The 20,632-nt window shown below is 42.1% G+C and overlaps 1 protein-coding gene across 4 annotated transcripts in view; it reads left to right on the forward strand.

Annotated features, from left to right (window-relative positions):
* The first annotated feature begins 16,236 nt into the window (after window positions 1–16,236).
* Window positions 16,237–20,632, forward strand: part of NRP1 (neuropilin 1) — a 111,018-nt gene continuing 106,622 nt past the window's right edge. For all 4 annotated transcript variants that reach the window (XM_014880357.2, XM_014880354.2, XM_014880355.2 and 1 more), the window contains exons 1-3: window positions 16,237–16,406; window positions 16,581–17,027; window positions 20,281–20,455. In XM_014880357.2, the coding sequence (XP_014735843.2) occupies window positions 16,961–17,027; window positions 20,281–20,455 (242 nt within the window). In that variant the 5' untranslated portion in view covers window positions 16,237–16,406; window positions 16,581–16,960. The remainder of the gene's footprint in view (window positions 16,407–16,580; window positions 17,028–20,280; window positions 20,456–20,632) is intronic.

The following is a 20,632-nucleotide window of genomic DNA, read 5'->3' on the forward strand; positions in this document are numbered from 1 at the left end:
AGGTATTTTATATACCTACTACTAGAAAGAAATATAAAAAGCATCTGTGTAAGCACAAAAATTTGGAGGAATTGATTTCATCCCTGGATTAAATGTTTTCGTTCACTATTTGTAGATTCCAGCCAGACATAATTTATTTTACTCCAGTGAGAGGAAAAGGATAGGAGATCTCTTATCTTCCTTAAAATGATTTTTGGCTAGAAAATGCTTCTAATTTGTATGATGTGTTTCTCCATCAATGTTATAGAACTACATGCTCAATTTATACAAACTTTAAGTATGGCTGGATCATACACAGTTGTTCAAATTATGAAAGACTTGGTTTTCTCTGTTTATTTCCTTTCTTGACAGGACTGAGCTCACCTTTCAACCACCTCCTTTAACAGCACTTTACTAATCCATATGTAGTTTATAAACTCTTTTCTCTCTTCAAAAATGTTTTCTTCATTATGTTCCACACTCAGAACTATATTTCAAAGTGCCACTTTAATCCTTTTTATCTTTCTGATAACTTAGGGGGTTGGTCATTACTTGGTTATTCTGGTCACATTTCACTGTTCTTCACTGAAATCTCAATAGAGAAAGAATGCTTTAGGCAAAATGAACTCTCAACTTTTGTGTCATCAAAATCTTAATGTAAGTATATTGAATACAGCCTGCACAGCTAAGCCTAAAATCATAAGAAACATATCACATTATAAAAATTGCACAAAAGTGGATGATTTTGTGAGAAACAAATCTCATTTCTTGGTGTTATTTCTTACAATTCCAGGTATTTACTGAATTAAAAAAAAAAAATAAAGAGTTTTGAAAATATTTGTATAAAATACAAGAATGGCAATGCAAGGAAGATAACACCCGGAACCTTCTGCTACTTCCTATAAAAAACATAATGCTTTTTACTCTCTACAAGCTATTAAATGATTTTGCTTTCTTGTACAATTTTTTTTACAATTTTTTACAGTTACAAAACTAGGATGTTTTCTTCATTTGAATACTTACAGGTCATGATGACACCATAAAAGCTAATATCCATATTCTTTTTTTAAAATACCATTACAGCTCCAAGGAAGTAGTGCTTATCATAAAATTGTGTTTAAATTAAAAAGATATATTAGTATGAATTGAAGTGTCCTTTTCTTTTAATTCTTTTAATACTTTATCTCTCAGAGATCAGAAGAAAACTAGTTGTTTTCTAAAACAGCCATTTCTGACATAGGTGTTTCAGTACATGCTTTTCATGTATGTCCCCACATCATTATTACATTAAATCACTTCTGAAGAGGATTTTGTCTTCTTCGCTTCATGTTCTGCATTAGTTATCAAACCTGCTGCTTCCTTCTTGGTACAGACCAATTTTTCACAGTTTAATACTCAAATTATTATCTTAAAATTCCTAAAATGCAGTTCCACTGTGGCTTAGCCACTTCTGCAGCTTTTAAAATCACTACTTATTAATGTTAATCATGTTAGAATGCTGGGTTTTCTTAACTAGTATAAGAGCTTAAGTTTTTAATCTGAGTCTTTTTTTCCCCTCACAAATTTCCAGAAAATTGCTAGGATTAAAATACCACAAAGATTTCCTTTCAACCCATGTGAGCCTGAAAGCCAGGTTGCTGAGAAGCAATCCTTTTATCCCATCCAAAGGACATACGTGCAGACTTGATGTAAAGCATGATCTGTAGTACATGTGTGTTCACTCCAGCAGGACATTTGCCCACCTTGCATGCTGTGGTTAACAAACATAATTGAGGAAATCTGGTTACAAGCAGCTCTTTCTTCCCTTCACCTTCATCCTGTGTGTATCTCTCACTCATTTTTTATACACATTTTGAGTGTCAGTCTAGGTTAAATACATAAGGCTTTTAAGCTGTGCAGACACTGAAGGATAGTGAAAGCTGGGTTTCCATTCAGAGGAATAAAGGTGACCCTACAGAGGAAGCCAAGCCAATCTACTTCATTGTAATTGATTGCCTGGGAGAAAGGAGATGGACAAATGAACCCTTCACCCTCAGTGCTCTCCACGACAGGCAGTGTATCCACCTGTGGTCACACTGGGACTGCAAGAGATAAATGTGACTTCTTCTCTGGCAATATGTCAGCAAGTGTAAGCAGCAGCTTGGAAGTTTGAGAAACGACTCAATTTTGCAACCTAGATTTTGGAACTGAGCTGAGCACAAATGCATTAGACCAGACATTTCTGATTCATCATAAGAACTAAAGATAGCATTTTTGCAAAACTATATTATCATTAGTTGTCTTAAACAATGCATGTCTCAGTCCTTGCAATTCTGTTGCTATTATATCCACAATCTCCTTTCTGAGGATCTTCAAGAAGGAAGATGAGGTTGGAACCTTACTGTGTCCTTCACCTTTTTTTTCAGGTCCATTTGTGTTAGGAGAATAGTACATAGACTGTTCTGGTCTCACTGATTGTTGGTTTCTCCTTAGCAGTGGACAAAATCTCAGATGTCTGTTGTAATTTCTTCAGTGGTGTTTGATACCCATGGTTCTTGGTTGTGATAAACAGCACAGCTTTTATGCTATCACTCACTCGAGTGATTTCGTTCTTTCCTCTCCAAATGTCAACTCCAGTTCCCACTGAACTCAACTGCAAAACTGCTTTAGGCTTCAACTAAAACAGGTTTGGGCCCCAGGAGATGAAAGAAAGTGATTTTGATCAATTGCTCATCTGCCCAAAAAACACTTTCACACAGGTTCTGCCAGGCTATATTTTAGTGCACCTCCTCTATGTGATGCTGAGAGAGATAATAACACAGTTTGGGCTGTTGTGCTTTCAAGATGCAGGTGACACGCTGCTCTATGCCTCATTTTCATCAAACCCAGATGGTGCGGCATCTTTGCTTTGCCTGTGCCTGGCAGAGATTAATACTTAGATAAGGGCAAGCCGACAGAAGCTTCATTTGGACAAGATGGAGGAGGGGCTATTGTACAAGGGAAAATAGGCGTGATCTTACTTCTTTTCCACTTCCCATTTGAGAGGATTTTGACCTGGAGCGCATTTGGATTCCAATCGCTATTTGAAATCACAGGTGGCTTTGAGGGCCCAAGACAGATTTTCATATCTGCTTCAGTTAGACATCTATCACATTTCTTCTTGGCTTTGGACGCTGCCACCTCTAATCCATGCCTTTTTAAATTCTAGACTTAATTATTGTGATGTGCTCTATATGGGGCTACAGATGAGGACCAACTGGAAACAATAGTGCGTGCTGAAACCAGCTGCTTGCCTGGCTGGCAACGGGAGCCACTGGGCACATACTAGATAGCTTCTCTGGCAAAAGTTCTGTTTTCCTCCCCATCAAAGGAATGGTTCCCTCCCTATTGAAACTGGCTTTTACACTGAATTAGTGTTAAATGACCTGGGTCCTATCTTCTTGAAAAAACATCTCCTGCCAAGTGAAGTCTCAAAGCAATTTCTGACAGTATAATGTTAGAGCTCTAGATTTAAACAAATAGGAGGCAGTAGCAAGGCTTTTAAAACAAACAGCTCTCAGCTTCAAAATTGGCTTTCCCAACTATTCCAACAGAGCCCAAATGTGTTAAGCTTGGCACAGTAAATGACCCTTCACTTCTCCCTAGCTTTGGATTATCACCACACTTATCACAGTGGACTGGTTTGAGAATCCCATAGTAATTGCCTCCGCATTCATGAGCTTTTTAACAACATCATTAATACTGCACCGGAGTTATGGGCTCCTCATGAAATTATACTGAACTGACACCAAGAGCTTGAACTTTGGATTCTTATTTTAGAGATTCCATCCGTGACCCATTGCCCCTCAAAATGTGTGGTTCAGATAAGCACTCTCAGGATTCAATATTTTTCTGACCTGCCTCTTGGGTCAGCAAAGTGGTTTGGAAAGCTCAAGAGAGTAGCCTTATTTATTACATTTCAACACTTATTTTTTCTAATTCTTGCTAAAACCAGGACCTACAGAAAAAATTCTTAGGACATTAAAAAAACTCCTCTCAAATTCCAGAAGGCCTTTTTGTTTAGTCTTAAGATAGGAAAATCCTGTCACTTCTTATTGCAGCCAAATCATCCATTACAGGAGACAGTTTAAGCAGAATACCCCTGTCAGAAGTTTTACTACAATGTGTCTAATGCAGAATACTGAAACATTTTCTATTAGACAAATATTGTTATCTGCATCCACGTCAGATAATGCTATTCTCCATCAGCAGTGAAACTGCCAGAATGGTGTAAGATACTCAGGACTGAGCTTTTACTTTATGAGAGTAACAGTGGCAGAATATGTTTTTTATGATAATAGTCCCAAGAATTTAATTCCTTCCTCCATTACTCCAGCTGACCAGTTCAGACGTTGTTATCTGAATACAACGTCGCTGTCTCAAATATTCTGAGTAAATGGGATTTAGATATAATTTATAATTCTTGGAAGGGAAAATATTTCATTACTTCCTATATAGACTACATATGCCAGTAATAATTTAAATTCCTAAAGATGTGCAGGTGCTTGGATGGAAAAAGTAGACATTTCGATTCCTTAGTCTCTGCTTTACTTAATTGGATTTTACTGAGCATTTTAAATCGGCTGAGACTTTTGATCAACTGCACATTTGCCATCACTTCCAAGAGCTTTCACAACACTACAGACCTGAATATCTATCTGACAGACATATTTTTGAATCTACTAACAGTTCCTTACTAAGATATTTTCATCAAAAATGTAAAACCTTATAAAAAATTCAAATGTTTTGGTTCAGTTGAGGCCCTCAGTTAGAATAATGTCATCTCATGTCTACATGGCATGGTGTTGTTTTTATTTGGGGGCTTTTAATGCTACAGTGATAGTGATTTCAAAGGTTCTAGCTCCTTTTTACGAGATAACTGCACTATTCTTGAATTTGATCTGTCACCACCTTGCCACAGTATGATATTCCAGGTTTCTTGTTTTGAGTAAATGTATTTTTTTTTATCATTGCAGCTTCATAAAACAGAAGCCCATTTTGAACAATAAAGCATAAGTAATGTATTTCTATTTTTATATGTTTTCTTGGACATGATTGCAATTTATGAGAAAAACCACTATAATTATGAATGCAAATGATTTCACAGTTACTGCAACAGATTTTGTTTATATATGTTAAACTATGCTGAGAAAGAGCCGGCTTTGATCTGGGAAACTCATTAATGTCTTTGCAAAACAGCAATCAGAACATGGTATACAGCAGCGATAGTGACTGTGGTTCACCAGGATGTGAGTCAAACAACGCCAGCTTTGAAATTCAGACACCCTCTTGTGTCAGTACACAGAGGTGGATCATAGGCAACATAGTAAGACTTTTTAAATTAAATTGTTTTAAGATTGTGTTTCTAGCCTGATAGAAATAATACTGTAATTTATTAAATCAATAGAATTATGCTTCCTACCACGGCAAGGGCAGAAGTTCCAGGGCGGACTGGCAGTACATATCCATATCCTGTGAAATCAAAGAGGCTGAGGGTGCAAGCTTGAGCATTCAGCCCTTGATGTCTGCTCTGCATCCTCTTTCATAGTGGTTTGGGCTATTCCTCTTACATCTCTTCAACATGAAGCTTGGGTTCATCCTGAGGTTAGCTTCCACCAAGGAGCAGCATGGATGAGGCCATACTGTGTTTAGCTGTCTCCATCTGTCACCATCCTCCAACATTAACCCAGAAGACCTCGTACTCTCACATGCAACCCAAAATATTCACACAACACTCCAGGGCATGTGTATACTCTCCACATCACACTTATTAAAATCCCACTCTTGAGGCTGTGAGGCGGTTTCCTCATTAGCAGCCTGGCCTGTGGACCCAGGCCTGACGACAAGTGCTGTTAACACCATGTCAACAGATGTCTGAGGAGCACTGTGGAGCCAGCCTGGGCCTCACAGAGACAGCAACCCTCCTTCCAGCGTGCAAAAGGGAAGCTCTGGAGGGGAGAGCCAGCCAGATCCCCCGAAGGAATCATCAGGGTATTGCACCATCCACAGGCTGTACTGGTAGCACCACAAGAGCTCAAAACACAGTAGTTATCTCAAGAGTATCCCAACAGCAATAGCTAAAAGTCACTCCTTGCCTTTTCCTCACACAGTTTTCTAATACCTGTTTGCACTTCAGTGCTTAACTCATTCACAGCTGGCCCAGGTGAGCTTAGAGGGATGTAGGTGGGCCTTACACAAATCATTGGGAATATCTGTGAATCATCCAGCAAATGGGCACAAGATGGGCACCGTGCTAGACAGGCTTGAGACCTGGAAGAGGTAGCCAGGAGGTGTGGCATGAGAAGGGTCATTTACCACTGACTTCAGTCTTTTCTCAGAACTCACCACCACACAGATGGCCTTCTACAGGGTGGTGGAAACATACGCAGGCTCCTCTTGTAGAAAATGTGAGATTCTCTCCTGGATGTGGTGGGGAGCAGATCAGCACAGCAATATGGGGTGGTGGCCCTCTGTCCATCTCAAAGACATCGTCCTCCCTCCAGTAGGGCATTTGTAGCAAACACTGAACCCACTCCCCCTTGCCAAAGAGTAAGATCTCACATTGTGGAATACTGAAATGCTTCCTAGACCTGTCAGCCAGAGCAGCTGGTTTTTACACAGAAATCTGAGCTATCACCTAATAGATGAGTCATAGGAACTTGGGAAGGGGAAGGAGGATGAATCTTTTGTATGTTGCCATGCTCAGAACCCTGCTAGAAACCCTGCCTGGAGGATGTGCAGGGCCTGATCCTGAGGTATCAGCAGAGGGGCTGCTCTCCACAGTGGGCAGCTCAGCAACAAGTGGTGGTATGTAGGGTCACCCTTCACTTTGATTCACCCTTCTCTATGGTTCCACTCCACACCAAAAACATGTTCATCAAAAGTAGCCCTTCATTTTGGTTAACTCTCACATGGATAGTTTTCTATTTGCTGGACAGTACCACTTTTTACAAAGATGTAGTAATTGTCTGTGCAGCTACTAAAGCTGTCTCTATACTTGTTGACCAAATGGGTTAGAGATTGTGCTCTGGCCTGATGGCAACTAACTCAGTCTCATTTATGATGTACAGCTTCATCCAGACTTCCTCTGGGGAATGGTTACTGACCCATGTTGATTCCCCTAGGTGCTGCCTGCATGTGCTAGCTCGCAGTGAATAAAACCACACTGAAATCATGATGGCAATTATCAGTAGTGCTCAGGTCCACACCACACCCTCATCAGTATATCAGTTTAACTATGACATGCTTAAATCACTGAAATTTGAAACTATTTCAAGTTGATATAAGTAGGGATTCAAATGAATGTAAGTTATAGAGCAACACTCTGTCCTTGATTTATCCTTTGGACAAAGAAACTTATCTTTGGACTGGAAAATAGGTTGGCAACTGAACAAAATTAACCTAATCTGTTTTAGTACATATGAAGTTGAGTTTGATGAAGATAATTTTCCATGGGGCATAGACAAGCAGCAGAGTCTCAGAAACCTTGACTTAGTTCTGTGAGTGTTTCTTAGGTAAATCTTCTGATTAGTTGCCACGGAATTGTTTCTTTTCAATGTTTGCAATACCCTACCCTTCAATGAGAGCCGACTGTGACTGGCAGCATTCTCATCCTGAGGCAGTGGGTCAATAAGTTAATGTCTTGGCTAAAGACCCTGAGTGTGTCTTGGCAGAGCTGCAGCATGGGCCAGAATGCAGCCACAGCCCATAATAGTGAGCTTCACTGCCCAACACTCCCCTTTCACCAAGGGAGACATTACACTCAATATCCCCCACCTCTCTCAATACCTGTTGCCTCTTTCTGCTGGGTTTCACCATCTACATGCAGTCTTGTCCCTGTGTCTAGGGATATTAAACTTTTAAGGTACCTTTTTTTTTTTTTTTTTAATGGTCAATGCAGGAAATCTAATTTCATCAGCAAAAGTTTGGGTCTTTGGAAAAATGAGCTACAGAACACCATGGTCTTCTTTAGCCATATGAAAGGTTACATTTAAAAGAAGAACTGTTTATTACCACTATCTCATCACAAACTTAATATTTTTTTTCTTCAGGTACCACATTCGCATAATTAAGAACTATTTATAAACTTTAGTTATAAATTTTAATTCTCCTTAAACTCTTCAAAATTGTGTGTCTATACTTCAATGGAGACTTGGAGAGATTCTGAATATACAAATGAATGCAAAATGTATTATTTATTTATATACTGACTGCAACAGGATCATATGTGTATGCCATAAAATTTAAATCAAGGACAGCAAATAAAAAAGAAGCCCTTTCAATAAATCCAGTAAGTGCTGGTCGTTCTCAAAAAATGTTATTTCAATTAGATTCAGGGACTGATACTGCACATGTCAAAAAATCAATTTCATTAATTTTCTCATGTTTCATCCAGATACTGTATCACAAAGGTCTGGAAGCCCTTTTTTAATTATGGGTAATTGGGTAAAAGAACATTTGAATTTATATTAACATGCGAATTTTCTGCATGAAGGATGCAGAGCTCCCCAGCAACGTGCTCGGTATTTTACTAAGAAGCTGAAAAAACATCAGCTCCTATTCAGTGCTGTATGGCAGCTCAGGTTACTCACTCTTTTATAAGATTGCTCAGTATCTTGCAGGATTAATTTGAAGTGGGGTTCTTGGCCATTGGTCACAGCATGTTATTTTCTGCCTAGCTGAAATCATCTTCATTCCAGTCAATAAAACCCAAGCACCTTTTGGATTCACTACATGCAATTGCCAAGCTGTTAAAGTGGGCTTTGACCTTTTTCTAGTCTATATGTGGTACCTGGTTTTTGTCTGTTTATTACTCATTAAGATCTTTGTGATGGAAGAATTTGCCCCAAAGGAGGAGAAAATAATTGAAGGTTTTATGATATGCTATGGCATGATGAACAAGCCATGAAGGAAATCTCAAAAACAACATAACATATAAATGTCAGAGAGTTTGCATCCAAACACAAATCTCACTAGAATAAATCAAGGACTGTTACTAATCAGTCTGAAATAATTTTAAAGAACAAAGGTGTGTGTAAGACTTTAACTACAGGGATGAAAAAAGAGACTGTGTCATGATTATAAATTCTGCAATGATGACAAAGAAGTTTCAACACGGTAAAACCAACAGAGCAGTTGAGAACAAAAAAAGCCATGTCTCTGGATAGATTTAGAATAACATTGAATTTAATTTTTTTTTTACAGCAAACAAGATGTTCTCTGGCAAATGATATGAATCCTTTGTCAAGGCTGTCCAGATGGCCTTTGTGAATAAAATACCGCACACAGCAGTGACATACTTGTTGGACAGATAACTTACGGATTTGGAAACAGCCTTTTGGAGAGCTTCTTCATTAAACTAATAATGTTTCTGGTGATTTGGTTACAAGAAGGCAAAGGCCTGGTGACAATCTCACAAAAAAGAAAGTTTTAGCTGCTATGACAGCCTGAACAACTGTGTTTCTCCTCATGACAACCTGTCTGAATTATATAAAGTCATGAACCCACGATGAAAAATAGATTGCAGAAAGGTCTGTAAGAAATGTTAAACTATAGCTGGGAAATGACAAAGAAAAACCTAATACAATGATTCTGTTACCCTTTTCATAAAATAAGATTGAGAAGATTATGAGAATGTTAAAAACTGCTTTGGTTATTGCTTTGATGCTTCTTTTACAAACTTTTTTCCCCCAGCAAAATAGTTCTTCGGCTGACTTTATTGGCAACAGTGGTCTCAACACAGTTAAAAATAAAGTAGAAAAGACAGGATGAAGACAAAAGATAACAAAATAAAATTTTAAGAAAAGCGAGGCTTGAAAAAAAAGCACAAACAAAAAAATCAAAACAAATTTCTATAATTGTGAGGCCTTTTAAAATATAATTTCCTATTCCTTGTTCAGACTTTCTTTTAATTTCTTTTTCTAGTTCTATACCAGGGAGTTTGCCAATCCAATTTTCTAACACTCCCATTGGGTTTCTCTGATATCTCTCTACTGCCCCCTGTAAATTCAGTTTTAAAAAATTTTCCATTTGTATTCCATACCAAAAATATCTTTCTGTTTTGATTGTGTCTTTCTGATAAAGTAACAAAACAAAATTCCACTCGGTGTTGGTGGTTTTTTTCAAATATATTTTATGAAACATGACATTTAAGAGCAATATTCCTATAAACATAGCAACAAGGAGAAAATACTGAAAGAAACCAACATTCTGGAAATGAACCCAGTAGATCAGACCAGTATATTTCTTGCTTTACACTTTCAGTCACTGATATGAAATAAGATTTACGACGCAGAGCCTAAGAGCTCTTCCCAGAACTCAATCCAAATTCTTGTGCTGCAAGAACTAGAGCAGCAGATGTATAAACTAATTATATTCTATTTGTTTGAATAATACTCCTATCATTATATGTAATCACCTGAATAAAGATCTGTTTGCTAGTGGTTACTTCCATCTCCTCCAATGAAGCTAACTGACTGGAGGTAATCCACTGCCTAAGAGTTAATCCCTCTGAATACGAGTCCCTGAATTTCTAGTTAATCCAGTATAGCCTACAAATGGGTTCTCCATTGCATGTTTAACATCAAAGTATGCCAATGTAAATGTTCCCTAGTTAATAAATAACCCAAACAAGCATTTAGCTGAAAAGCAATTTAACATCAGCTGTAATAAGTGACAAAGAAAATTATGATAGAGAACATCTCTTGAAGAAGATGAGAGAGGGCAGAGAAAGGGAATCTGATCTGTAATGAATGCAGTTCTACTGCTTATTTACTATGACTGCTGCACTGTAGCTAAAGGGGGTGCATGACAACCATGCAGTGTTGCTGTGACAGCTTCCATTTCCCTAATAACATTGCACCCTTCCTAGTATTATTCTATCAGATGTAGCATGTATAAAGTAGTGCACATAATTCCCAATAATATGATATAATCACACGGACGTTTATGGATGAATAGATTATATGAGCAGGGCACTAATTTTCCAGCCAAAAATGGAGCAAGACAAGAAATACAAAGGTACATCTAAGCCTGTTTTTTACCTACTTCTTAATGGTTATAGACCTTCAGTCTGGCAAAACCTTACTTTGAAAGAACTGCTATTTTTGTTTTTTTGCAGCAGTTATCTTAGTGTAAACACAGACACTGATATACCCATTATGCAAGCAAATGGAAACAACTGAAGCTGATAAAAACAAGTTTATAATCTAAGGGTCCATTATCATCATACAGGGTCTGCTTTTCTCCTTTGAAGTCAGTGGGATTTTGTCATTGCCACCAATGGAAATATAGTCAGATATTTAGTCCATATGGGAAATTTGCTATGTATTACTTCTTTAATCACAGAAACAGCTACTTCAGAACCCCTTGAGTTTATCAGGCATTATTATTGAAAACAGTGCTTTAAATCATATGTTGTATACGTTGTCTACTTCCTATTTCAGATAAAAGCAGATTACTCTGAGAATATACAAATATTACTGAAGAAAGAAAAAAAATAAAAGGGGAAAAAAAGTGGAGTGGGACAATTTGGAGGGAACATGGTGACCATGTTTAGATTTTGGCAGCTATAGCAATGCAGGCAATAGAGGAATTAGGCTGTAGAGAGACCTGATGAGCTTGTTGTCAAATTGAAAATGGGAATATAATGATATGTGAGATAATTTGCCTTTGACACAAATGAAAACATTGGACTTCTGATGATCAGATAATCAGCTAATAAAGCCTGGGGCTGTGCTAATTTTTTGGAGTGGAATGTGTTTAGACAGGATGATGGACATTGATAAGGCATTTATGTCATGGCACAGTTGTGATTCCAAAGAGTTTGGTAAGATATTTGTAGAATGAATCTGACCCTAACAATGTAGTCAGTGTAGAGATGATGTAAAAGCAAATGAATCTGATTGCTAACCAATGGAGTCTAGGATATGAATGTATATTGCAACACATGGCCATATGTAAATTAAAATAATGTATAAATCAGATGGCACGTTTTATGAAAATAAATGTATTTGCAGTGGTTCTTTGGAGAAGGGTAAGATGTGCAGTAAAAGAAGAAGGATCATTTAGATGTATGTGGCTGTGTGTGGAAAAGAGGTGTAACGTGAGAGGACAGGGTAAAAAAGCATTGGGTGTGAGAGACTGAGTAGGAGGATAAAAGATGTAGGAGATAAAAGGGTTGAGAGAGGAGAGATATAGACAAGGTAAAATGTATGTCTGATCTTAAAGATAAGGGTAAATAGCTTTGGTTCAGTACAGTAAGCAACGGGAAGCCAAGTAGTGATTCATATGGCCAAAACAACAGAAGAGGAGATGACACACAAGCCTAGTTTTGGAGAGATTATTGAGGAAGATAAGTGCAAAAAAAAAAAGGAAAACATTAGAGAAAAGGATATAAATGAGCACCAGACTGTATATAAAGATATTAGTAGACACTAGTCATAAAGCAAATATATTTATATTCTGCACTAAATACTCATAGGAAGTCTCCATTCTCAGGCTTTTAATATTATGGATGAGTTTAATTTGTTGTGTTTCTTTTTCAAAATAATACCAAATAAACGTGTCTTCAGCCATTGATTAATCATTTGCCAAACTTAGTTTTTAATTAAATGTGCTATGTGAGTACATAAAGGAATAAACATCAAAGTTGCTCTGTTCTGCTATTGTTAAAATGGGGAAAATGTTTTTTTCCTTTGGAATTTTAAATTTTATATTACATTATTTAGCCCAAGGCAAATATTTTTTATGGTTGAATTATAAACTTCTTGAGAAACAGGTTTATAACAGAAGTGCAGACAATCTTCAAAAAAGCATTATAAACACCAAGTCAAATTACGAAGCAAAGATGGGCCTGAACCCAAACCCCAAAGCTAGCCACTCCATTAACTTTTACATACACTGGATTCAGATTCAGTCTTTGTAACACTAACTCATCCTTGCCATAAAATCCCATTACTGATGTGAAAATGGAGAGCTGAACAAATGTGTAAGCAGTTGCAGGATCAGGACCTAAAATTCTGTGACTAAAATGTGAGAAGTGGATTATAAAAAGAGACTTCTGAATGTTTCATTTGATGCCAGTTTATATTCAAGATTATTATAGATTGAACATTTTCAGGTAAATACATGTAAACCAAGGATAGAATGTCTTCACTCATTCCAGGGCAATTCATATAGAAAAGAAAACTGTGTTTATATCCATGAACTAGAGGGAAAAATATGGGTGGAAAAATTAGACTAGTATATTCATATTATGATAGGAAAGGACATTAACATACCAGACTCTGGTATATTTGCTATAGGCCTTGAGACTTCAACAAGAAAAAAAAAATAAAGTCCCATTGTGGAATCCAAAATACCCACACAGTGTCAAGGAAGGGCAGAAATCCTCTTCCATGGGTCATGTTAGCCCCAACAGAGGCCATTCCTGTTCAGCTGTCTTTGCAGCCTCTCTCTCTGCAAGAAGAGGAAGCACTGATATTTGAGACATAAGCATGTTGAAATAAACCTTGGTATATGGATTAGGCTAGGCTCAGGTGATAAAAGCAACTTTCATCATGATTCTACAATTTATTGCATTGTACCATCTTCCCTACTGTACATGTTCTATCTGTATTTAAGTGTTTTCTTCCAGAGAAAGGAATTTCTTTAAAATACACTAGCTACTATGTCTCCATCTGCAAAAAGCAACTTATTAATCAGATAGAAAAAAATGGATGAGACCAGTTGGTTGGTTGGTTGGTTGGTTTGAAACATCTTTCCAGCATAGAGTTGGCAATGATTATTTCCTTCCTGCAGATTCCTAGAAATCACCTGACAGACAATGCTAATCCCAAAGCAAGAGGGCTATCACTGTCATGCACTAAGTGTATTTTTTTATGTACATGCTTTCTTTTATCTGTCACTTAGAGAATTCATCTTGGTTTCTGAAACAGGTTTTAAAACAAACACGTATGCATATATTTCTGCAACCCTTAGTAAGCAACCATCAACAGGTAATTTCTGTTTTCAAAAATAGATTTACTTTATTTTAAAAGCTATATTGTTGCTCAAACAAACTATGATCGGGTCAGAACCCATTTATCTCAAGGTCTGTCCAGCAGAATGACTTTTAATAATCAGAAAGCACTGTTAACTCTCCCCTTCCCCCATGTTCTGGGAATGTCTCTAAAAGAAAAAAAAATAAAGGGGGCTTAATGTGCTACCCATAAAATATACATCCCAATCAATCAAGAAAATGCATAAGTATTGCAAATGATGATCCAGAGACTGCCTAAAGACGGGGAAATGAGACTGAACCCAATAACTCAATCTGACTAGTTCCAGCCTGCCTAGTTTCTAGCCTGCCTGCAGACACAGGCATGGGCAGGAGCAGGGGCACGGGCAGGGGCAGAAGCAGAAGCTGACAAAGGAAAGAATTAAGTGTACAGAGAGTATAACAGGATCAAACTACATTTTAGTGCACAGTATTAGAGAATTGTAATCACAGAAGAGAAGGGGAATATCTGGAAAATACTCAGAAAGTAGTGGTGTGAGAGTGTGCAGTATGAAACCAGCAGACAGATTTCCTACAGACTTAATCTCCAGACTTCAGCTGACCTTAAACTCAGGGCTTCAAAAGGGCAGTGAGGGAGAGTGAGAGTAGAAATCTCAGACTCAGGGCTAGAGACAAAGGGATAGAGGAAGCTGGATTTGTGTATGGTTTCTGTGCACAGATGTAACACGTTTGTAGTTAATCTGTGTGGCTGCAGACTGACAACTATGTTTGAAAACTATTTCAAACATGGCTATATCTTCTGATTGGACAGGGGTTTACTGCCGTGGCTACACTTGGAGGATGATCCTATCCTCAGCAAAGCCCAACTCTTTTCCCACTGCATCCTTCAAAAAAACTCCTTATGGAGTAGGTCTTCTATCAGGCCTTTTTCCTGATGAAGCGTTAACAGAGTTTGCCTTGACTGTGCACCAGTAACAAATTGTTTTCAAACTACCCTGGGAGATGAGAGTGGCTGACATCCACCACTGGCTGCAGGTCATTTTCCTAGCACAGACCTGTCTTTGGGGACCATTTAACACTGTGTTTCAGCTTTCAGCCTTGGAGCTCTTCCTGTAACCCCTACCACCAGCAACTGGATTGCCTTCACATAGAGGATGTGCAAAGTACTCTGCATAAAAGAAGCAGTCGGGTTCAGCAAGGTGATCACTCTCCAGGTGCAGGGACAGCCTTTAAGGCAGGGCAATAGGGCAAGGAAGAGACAGGGCCCATAGCTGGTGAGCACCAGACCGTGCAGCCAAAGCAGCAGGATTCAGAGCACGATATGTCCCCACTTTGTTCCAGTCCTCTGGTGCCAGTGGTGGTGGTGGGCAGAATGCTCAGGAGGAGACACACACTCCCCAGTGGGGATTTCACGCTGCACAGCCTTCTTCGGGAGCAGAGCCGGCCCTGGGGGACCCCCAGCTCCTCAGCCCCTCAAGAGGCTTCATGAGAGACAGACTGAGGGGGGCAAAGCTGCAGCAGGAGCTGAGAGAGACGGGAATGACAGCAAGAGTGAGTGAGAAGGGAGGTGGGAAGAGGATGGGAAGAGGGGATACAGGGAAGCCTCCCCCCGAGATGCAAATATGCAGTGGCTAGATGAGCCTGACACCTGGGGATACTCTTATGGGGATCCTGGCAGCTCACCCCACATCAGCACAGCCAGCCTCCTCCGGAACAACGGTGTGTCCCGAAGGACCCGCACTCTCGCAGGAAAAAAAAGTGTTGGGAGGGGGGGAAGGTGGCGAAGGAGGGAAAGGCGGCAGAGGGGATGTCCCAGGAAGAGACGGGCAGGGTTCCCACGGGGTACCCGAGGCGGGCGAGCCGGGAGGTGGGCAAGGGTGCGTGTATGTGCGTGTCTGCGTGTGGGGCTGGGGCAACGGGGGAGGCCGGGCAGGGCACGGCAGGGCACGGCAGGACACGGCAGGGCAGGGCTGGCGGGGCCGCGCAGGAGCCCGCGGGGCGGCGGGCGCAGGTGCTGCCGCCCGCATCGGCTCTACCTGCCGGGGCGGGGACCGCCGCCTCTCGCCCCCCCCTATGCCCCTCGCGCTCCCACTCGCCAGTCCCCGCCTCGGCTGAGTGCCAGAGCTGAGGCTTGCCGTGTTTGTTTGTTCGTTCTTCCGCGCTGCCGATGTCTTGGGGGGCTGAGGAGTAGGAGGAGGAGGCGGAGGAGGAGGAGAAGGAGGAGGGCGGGGAGGGGGAGGGGACTGGGGCTTGGGAGACGGCGGCTCCTCGGCCTCTCTTATTGCCGCTGAGTTGCGCTCCTCTTCCTCAGGCTGCGAGCAGGAGCCGCCCGGGCGCTTCTCACTTCCCCGGCCGGCCGGGAGTCCCTGCGGCCGCAGCGCGCTCGCTCGCTCGCCTCCCGCCGGGGCAGGTGAGTGCGGGCACGGCCGGGCACCGCCGCCCCGAGGCTCCAGAGCTCTGGAGCTCCCGCGGAGCCGCGGCCGCTGGAGAGCGGGGCAGGCAGGGGGAACGCAGTTTGCCAAACTCCAGCGCCCGACTGGTCCCCGCTCACGGCCGCTTTCCCTTCCTTATCTCCCCTCCGCAGAGCACCCACGTCCAGCAGAGCGCTCCCGAGGTGCCGACAGCCGCCAGTATTTTTGTCTGTCTTGTCTGTGTGTTTGTTGGGTTTTGTTTTTGTTATTTTTTCCCCCTCGTTTTCATTTGGCTTTCTAGTCTCGCTGGGAATGGCAGGGGCAGCGGCGCCTGGAGAAGGAACAAGTGTGGGGAAAGCGAGAGGGAGCCGGAGCTAAATGACAGGATGCGGGCGGCTTGAGGCACAGAGAGAAGCCAGCCTCCTTCTGCCCCCGAGACTGCCCCTGCGGACCGTGCTTTCTGCTCCTCATTCCGGCTGGACAATTTAAAGAAGAGTTGTGCGTGGAGGGCATTTTTATTTTTTTCCTCCTTTCCCTGCTGTCGGAAGGGAAAATGGATTGGGGACTTCTCCTGCACTGTGCAGCCCTCACCTTCACCCTCGCCAGGGCTCTGCGGAGCGGTGAGTGTCACGGGGGACGCCGGGTCTCAGCTTGGGCAGCTGCGGGGCTGCCGGAGCGGGGGGCGGGCGGTGGGGCCCGGCGGGCCGTGGGACCGGCACCGACATCAACCCGGCTGGGCGAACTTTCTTCCGGAGGAGGGATGCGGTGCAGTCCTCGCCTGAGGATCGCCCGCCCTGACATTGCCTTCCGACTTTATTTTCTGCTCTTTTGGGTTATTGTATAAAGCAGGCTTCTCATTCTCACTAGATCAGGACAGCCAATTATCTTAATAATGCCCCGTCCCATAGGCAATTAAATGTCTCTCCTTCGATATCTGAAAGCTAATGAACACTTTAAAGGGAAGGCTCTCTTTCCTGCCCGCCCTTTTTGTTTTCCAAACCGTAAAATTTTAGATCATGCCTCCTACTAGCTGTGTGTGTACCTGCGAATAGTCTTCACACGGGGAACTCTCTGGAGTACCCCTTTTCCCAAGTCTGCAGTTTACGTGCAACTCACACTGTGCCAAGAGGGGAGCTGAGCTTCTCTATGAAGGCTCGAGACTGCCTTCCAAGAGGAGAAATCCCATAACAAATGAGTGGTGTGGCTAGTTTACTGTCAGGCAGCCCTTGAAAACACAACTAATTAAAAGCAGCGTGCTCCTCCTTCCCCGAACAATGCCAGGGCACTGTGAATATTTCACTGCACGATGCATTTTTAAAGATAGTCTAATTGTGGGACTGCTTGACGTTTAGCTCTTGCACATGAAACAGCTCTTGTGAGTCTTCCTTTCCTGACAAATCCTGAGCAATTATTATTAACTAATTATCAAATATTTACTTTTGCCTGACTGGGTTTTCAATCAAAGTAATTAAAAGAAGAGAGAACTCTCCACTTACACTGGTATATTGTTTTAATAAGGGACCACAAGTGGAGTGTCAAGCAAGAGTATTAAAATCGCATGTTTTATGATGGAAGTTAATCTCTTTCCCAGTATATTTTGAGGAGGCTGCTTAGTTTAATCAGGATGAGCTTCCTCCTTCAGTGCTATGGCACAGGAGCAAAGGTGTTCGAGGGGTGCACCAAGCTTGGTGTGAGGATGCTCTGAGAGGTGCACTTTGCTCATCCCCCCAGCCCAGCTCGGGGTGTGGGCAGCTGCCTCCCACACAGACCCATACTGCCACCCTGTACCTCTGAGAGACAGAGGGGGGCCGCCCCCATGCTCCTGTTGATCATTTCTCCCTGTGAAAAGAAGGGGAGGAGAGCGAGTTGCTGGGCAGAAGCCTCCACCACGAGTGGTTAATGTGGTGGTCCTGCTGGAGTCACCAAGGCCATTAACCTCCTCTATAACCTACCAGACCTACTAATGCCACCTTCACCTACATGCAGTATTAGCGTCCACTAAATTAATTCATTAACCTTATTTGGAACTAATGGTCCAAAGTCATTAGAAACTGCTCTTCTTAATCAAGTGTGCGAGAGATTGCACAGAGCCAAGGAGTCTAGCAGACTGCATTATCTTATTACACTGTCACTTTCCCAGAAGTCGCAGATTAAGGAGTGCTGGTGGTAGTGAGTCCACCTCAGCGTCCTCTGAAGTGACTCTGTCAAGTGACTAGAAGCAGCACTGCTTTATTTCAGGCATTTAACAGATGCCAGACCCTGCCATGTTGTTTGCTGGGCTGGAGTGGGCTTAATGAGACAAGATCACTTTCCGAGTATGCTTACACAGGGAGGAAAAGGCAAGATTCCCTGAGAGCCCCAGACAGCGGATTAGCAAGATCACCAGTGACAGCTTTTGAGCTTTGAGCAGCAATGCCTTTTGTTCTGGTCAGAGGAAAACAGCCTGTTTGCAAAGGCACAGTGGAAATACAATAAGACAGCCTTTCCCAGCAATGTGCTTGGCAGTATCTGGGTTTTGACCATACATCTGAGTACCTATCAACCCTTTCCCTGCTAATTTATGGCAAATAATTTCTATAAAGAGTGTTGCTTTATGCATTTTTGATGTATGCTTCCTCATTCGTTTCCATTTGACCTGTTTTTTCCTACAATAAAATCCTGTATATTTATAAATTCATCCTGAGAGCAAGGATTGCCATTTTGCTTTCACAGGGAATGTATTAGATAGAGCACTGCAGCCCGTATATACCATTATTGAGATGTAGTGATATATAGTCTTGCTTTAGTGGGGACATTCTTCCTGTCCATACTTTACTGTTATGTTTTATTGCTCAAAATGAAACAGCCAACACTTGGAGAAAGTTATTCCTACCTGAAGGTCCACAGAAGGAAATCCATAGTAATAAAAAACTGGTAACACAAACCTGCACTGGACAGTGAAGTGAGTGACTGTGTAGGTTGGATTTTTTTTTGTCCCTTATTATTTTTCCTATAAACCTTAAAATGCAACCCTGACATAGCTGACCAAAGGAGCAAGATGCAGCGTACCACATTTCACAGTCACACTTTGTGATTCTAGAAACTTTTGCAACTATTTTGCTCTTAGAAATGAATCTTTTTTGTTGTTCAGGGGAGGAAGGAATGAAGGGAAGAGGAAGGGAGGTTGTTCTGCTCCATTACTTTGATGCAGTCTCCAAGCATGAACAAACTTCCTTGAAAGAGTAAATAGCGGATGGTTTCTGCTTCACTAGAGCTACTTTGTTCTCTTCTGCCCTGGGTTTGAAGAGCACAGATAGTTTCAACCTGCCTAGATTTATGGACTGATAAAACAAAGGGAGAGTCTCCTGCAAATGAGCTTGGATCCACCAATACAATCCCAGTGGTCGGTGACACAGACCAGGCTTATCCCATAGCTGGGCAGGGGGTCAAATGGCATCCCTTAACATCTCCTCCCAGCTTTTCTTAAGACTTCATACTTAAGAGGATTATAGTTTTTTGAGTTAATTGTGTCCCAGGAACCCTTCTTAGCCAATATTGACGCTGTTTTGTGGATGCAACGTTTTGACACTGTAAGGGGCACTGTTGGAGTGGAGGGCTTTTTAAAAGGATACTGTTTAGAAATGGGGTGCCTTCTGCTACCTGCTGCCTATTCAGCCAGCGGATTTAAGGACTGGGGGATGGTCAGGGAGTCCTCTTCCCTCCTGTAGAAAGTAGCACAGATGCCTTTAAAAGCAGAAGGATGCTGATTTAGCCTGAAGACGACTGCGGTCCCGCAGCATTCCCACGGCAGTCTTCCGGCTCCGCTGCTGCGGGCTGCGCTCTAATTCTTGCCGGGGACACTGAGACCAGCCCTTGTGTTTGCTTGCCCCGCAGACAAGTGTGGCGACACGATCAAAATTTTAAGCCCCGGGTACCTGACGTCTCCCGGCTACCCGCAGTCCTACCACCCGAGCCAGAAGTGCGAGTGGCTGATCCAGGCGCCCGAGCCCTACCAGCGCATCATGATCAACTTCAACCCGCACTTCGACCTGGAGGACCGCGACTGCAAGTGAGTGCGGGCGAGCGGAGCGCTGCGGCGACACCTGCCGGCCGCCGCGGGCAGCGCCGCGGGCCGGGCCGAGCGGGGCGGGGAGGGACGGACGGACGGATGGACGGACGGACGGACGGAGGGGTGTGTGAGCGTGTTAAAAATGTCCTTACAGCCTTCTGAGGCTTGTAAGCCGCG

This window comes from Sturnus vulgaris, chromosome 1, assembly GCF_052056855.1.
Source record: "Sturnus vulgaris isolate bStuVul1 chromosome 1, bStuVul1.hap1, whole genome shotgun sequence".
NCBI lineage: Eukaryota > Metazoa > Chordata > Aves > Passeriformes > Sturnidae > Sturnus > Sturnus vulgaris.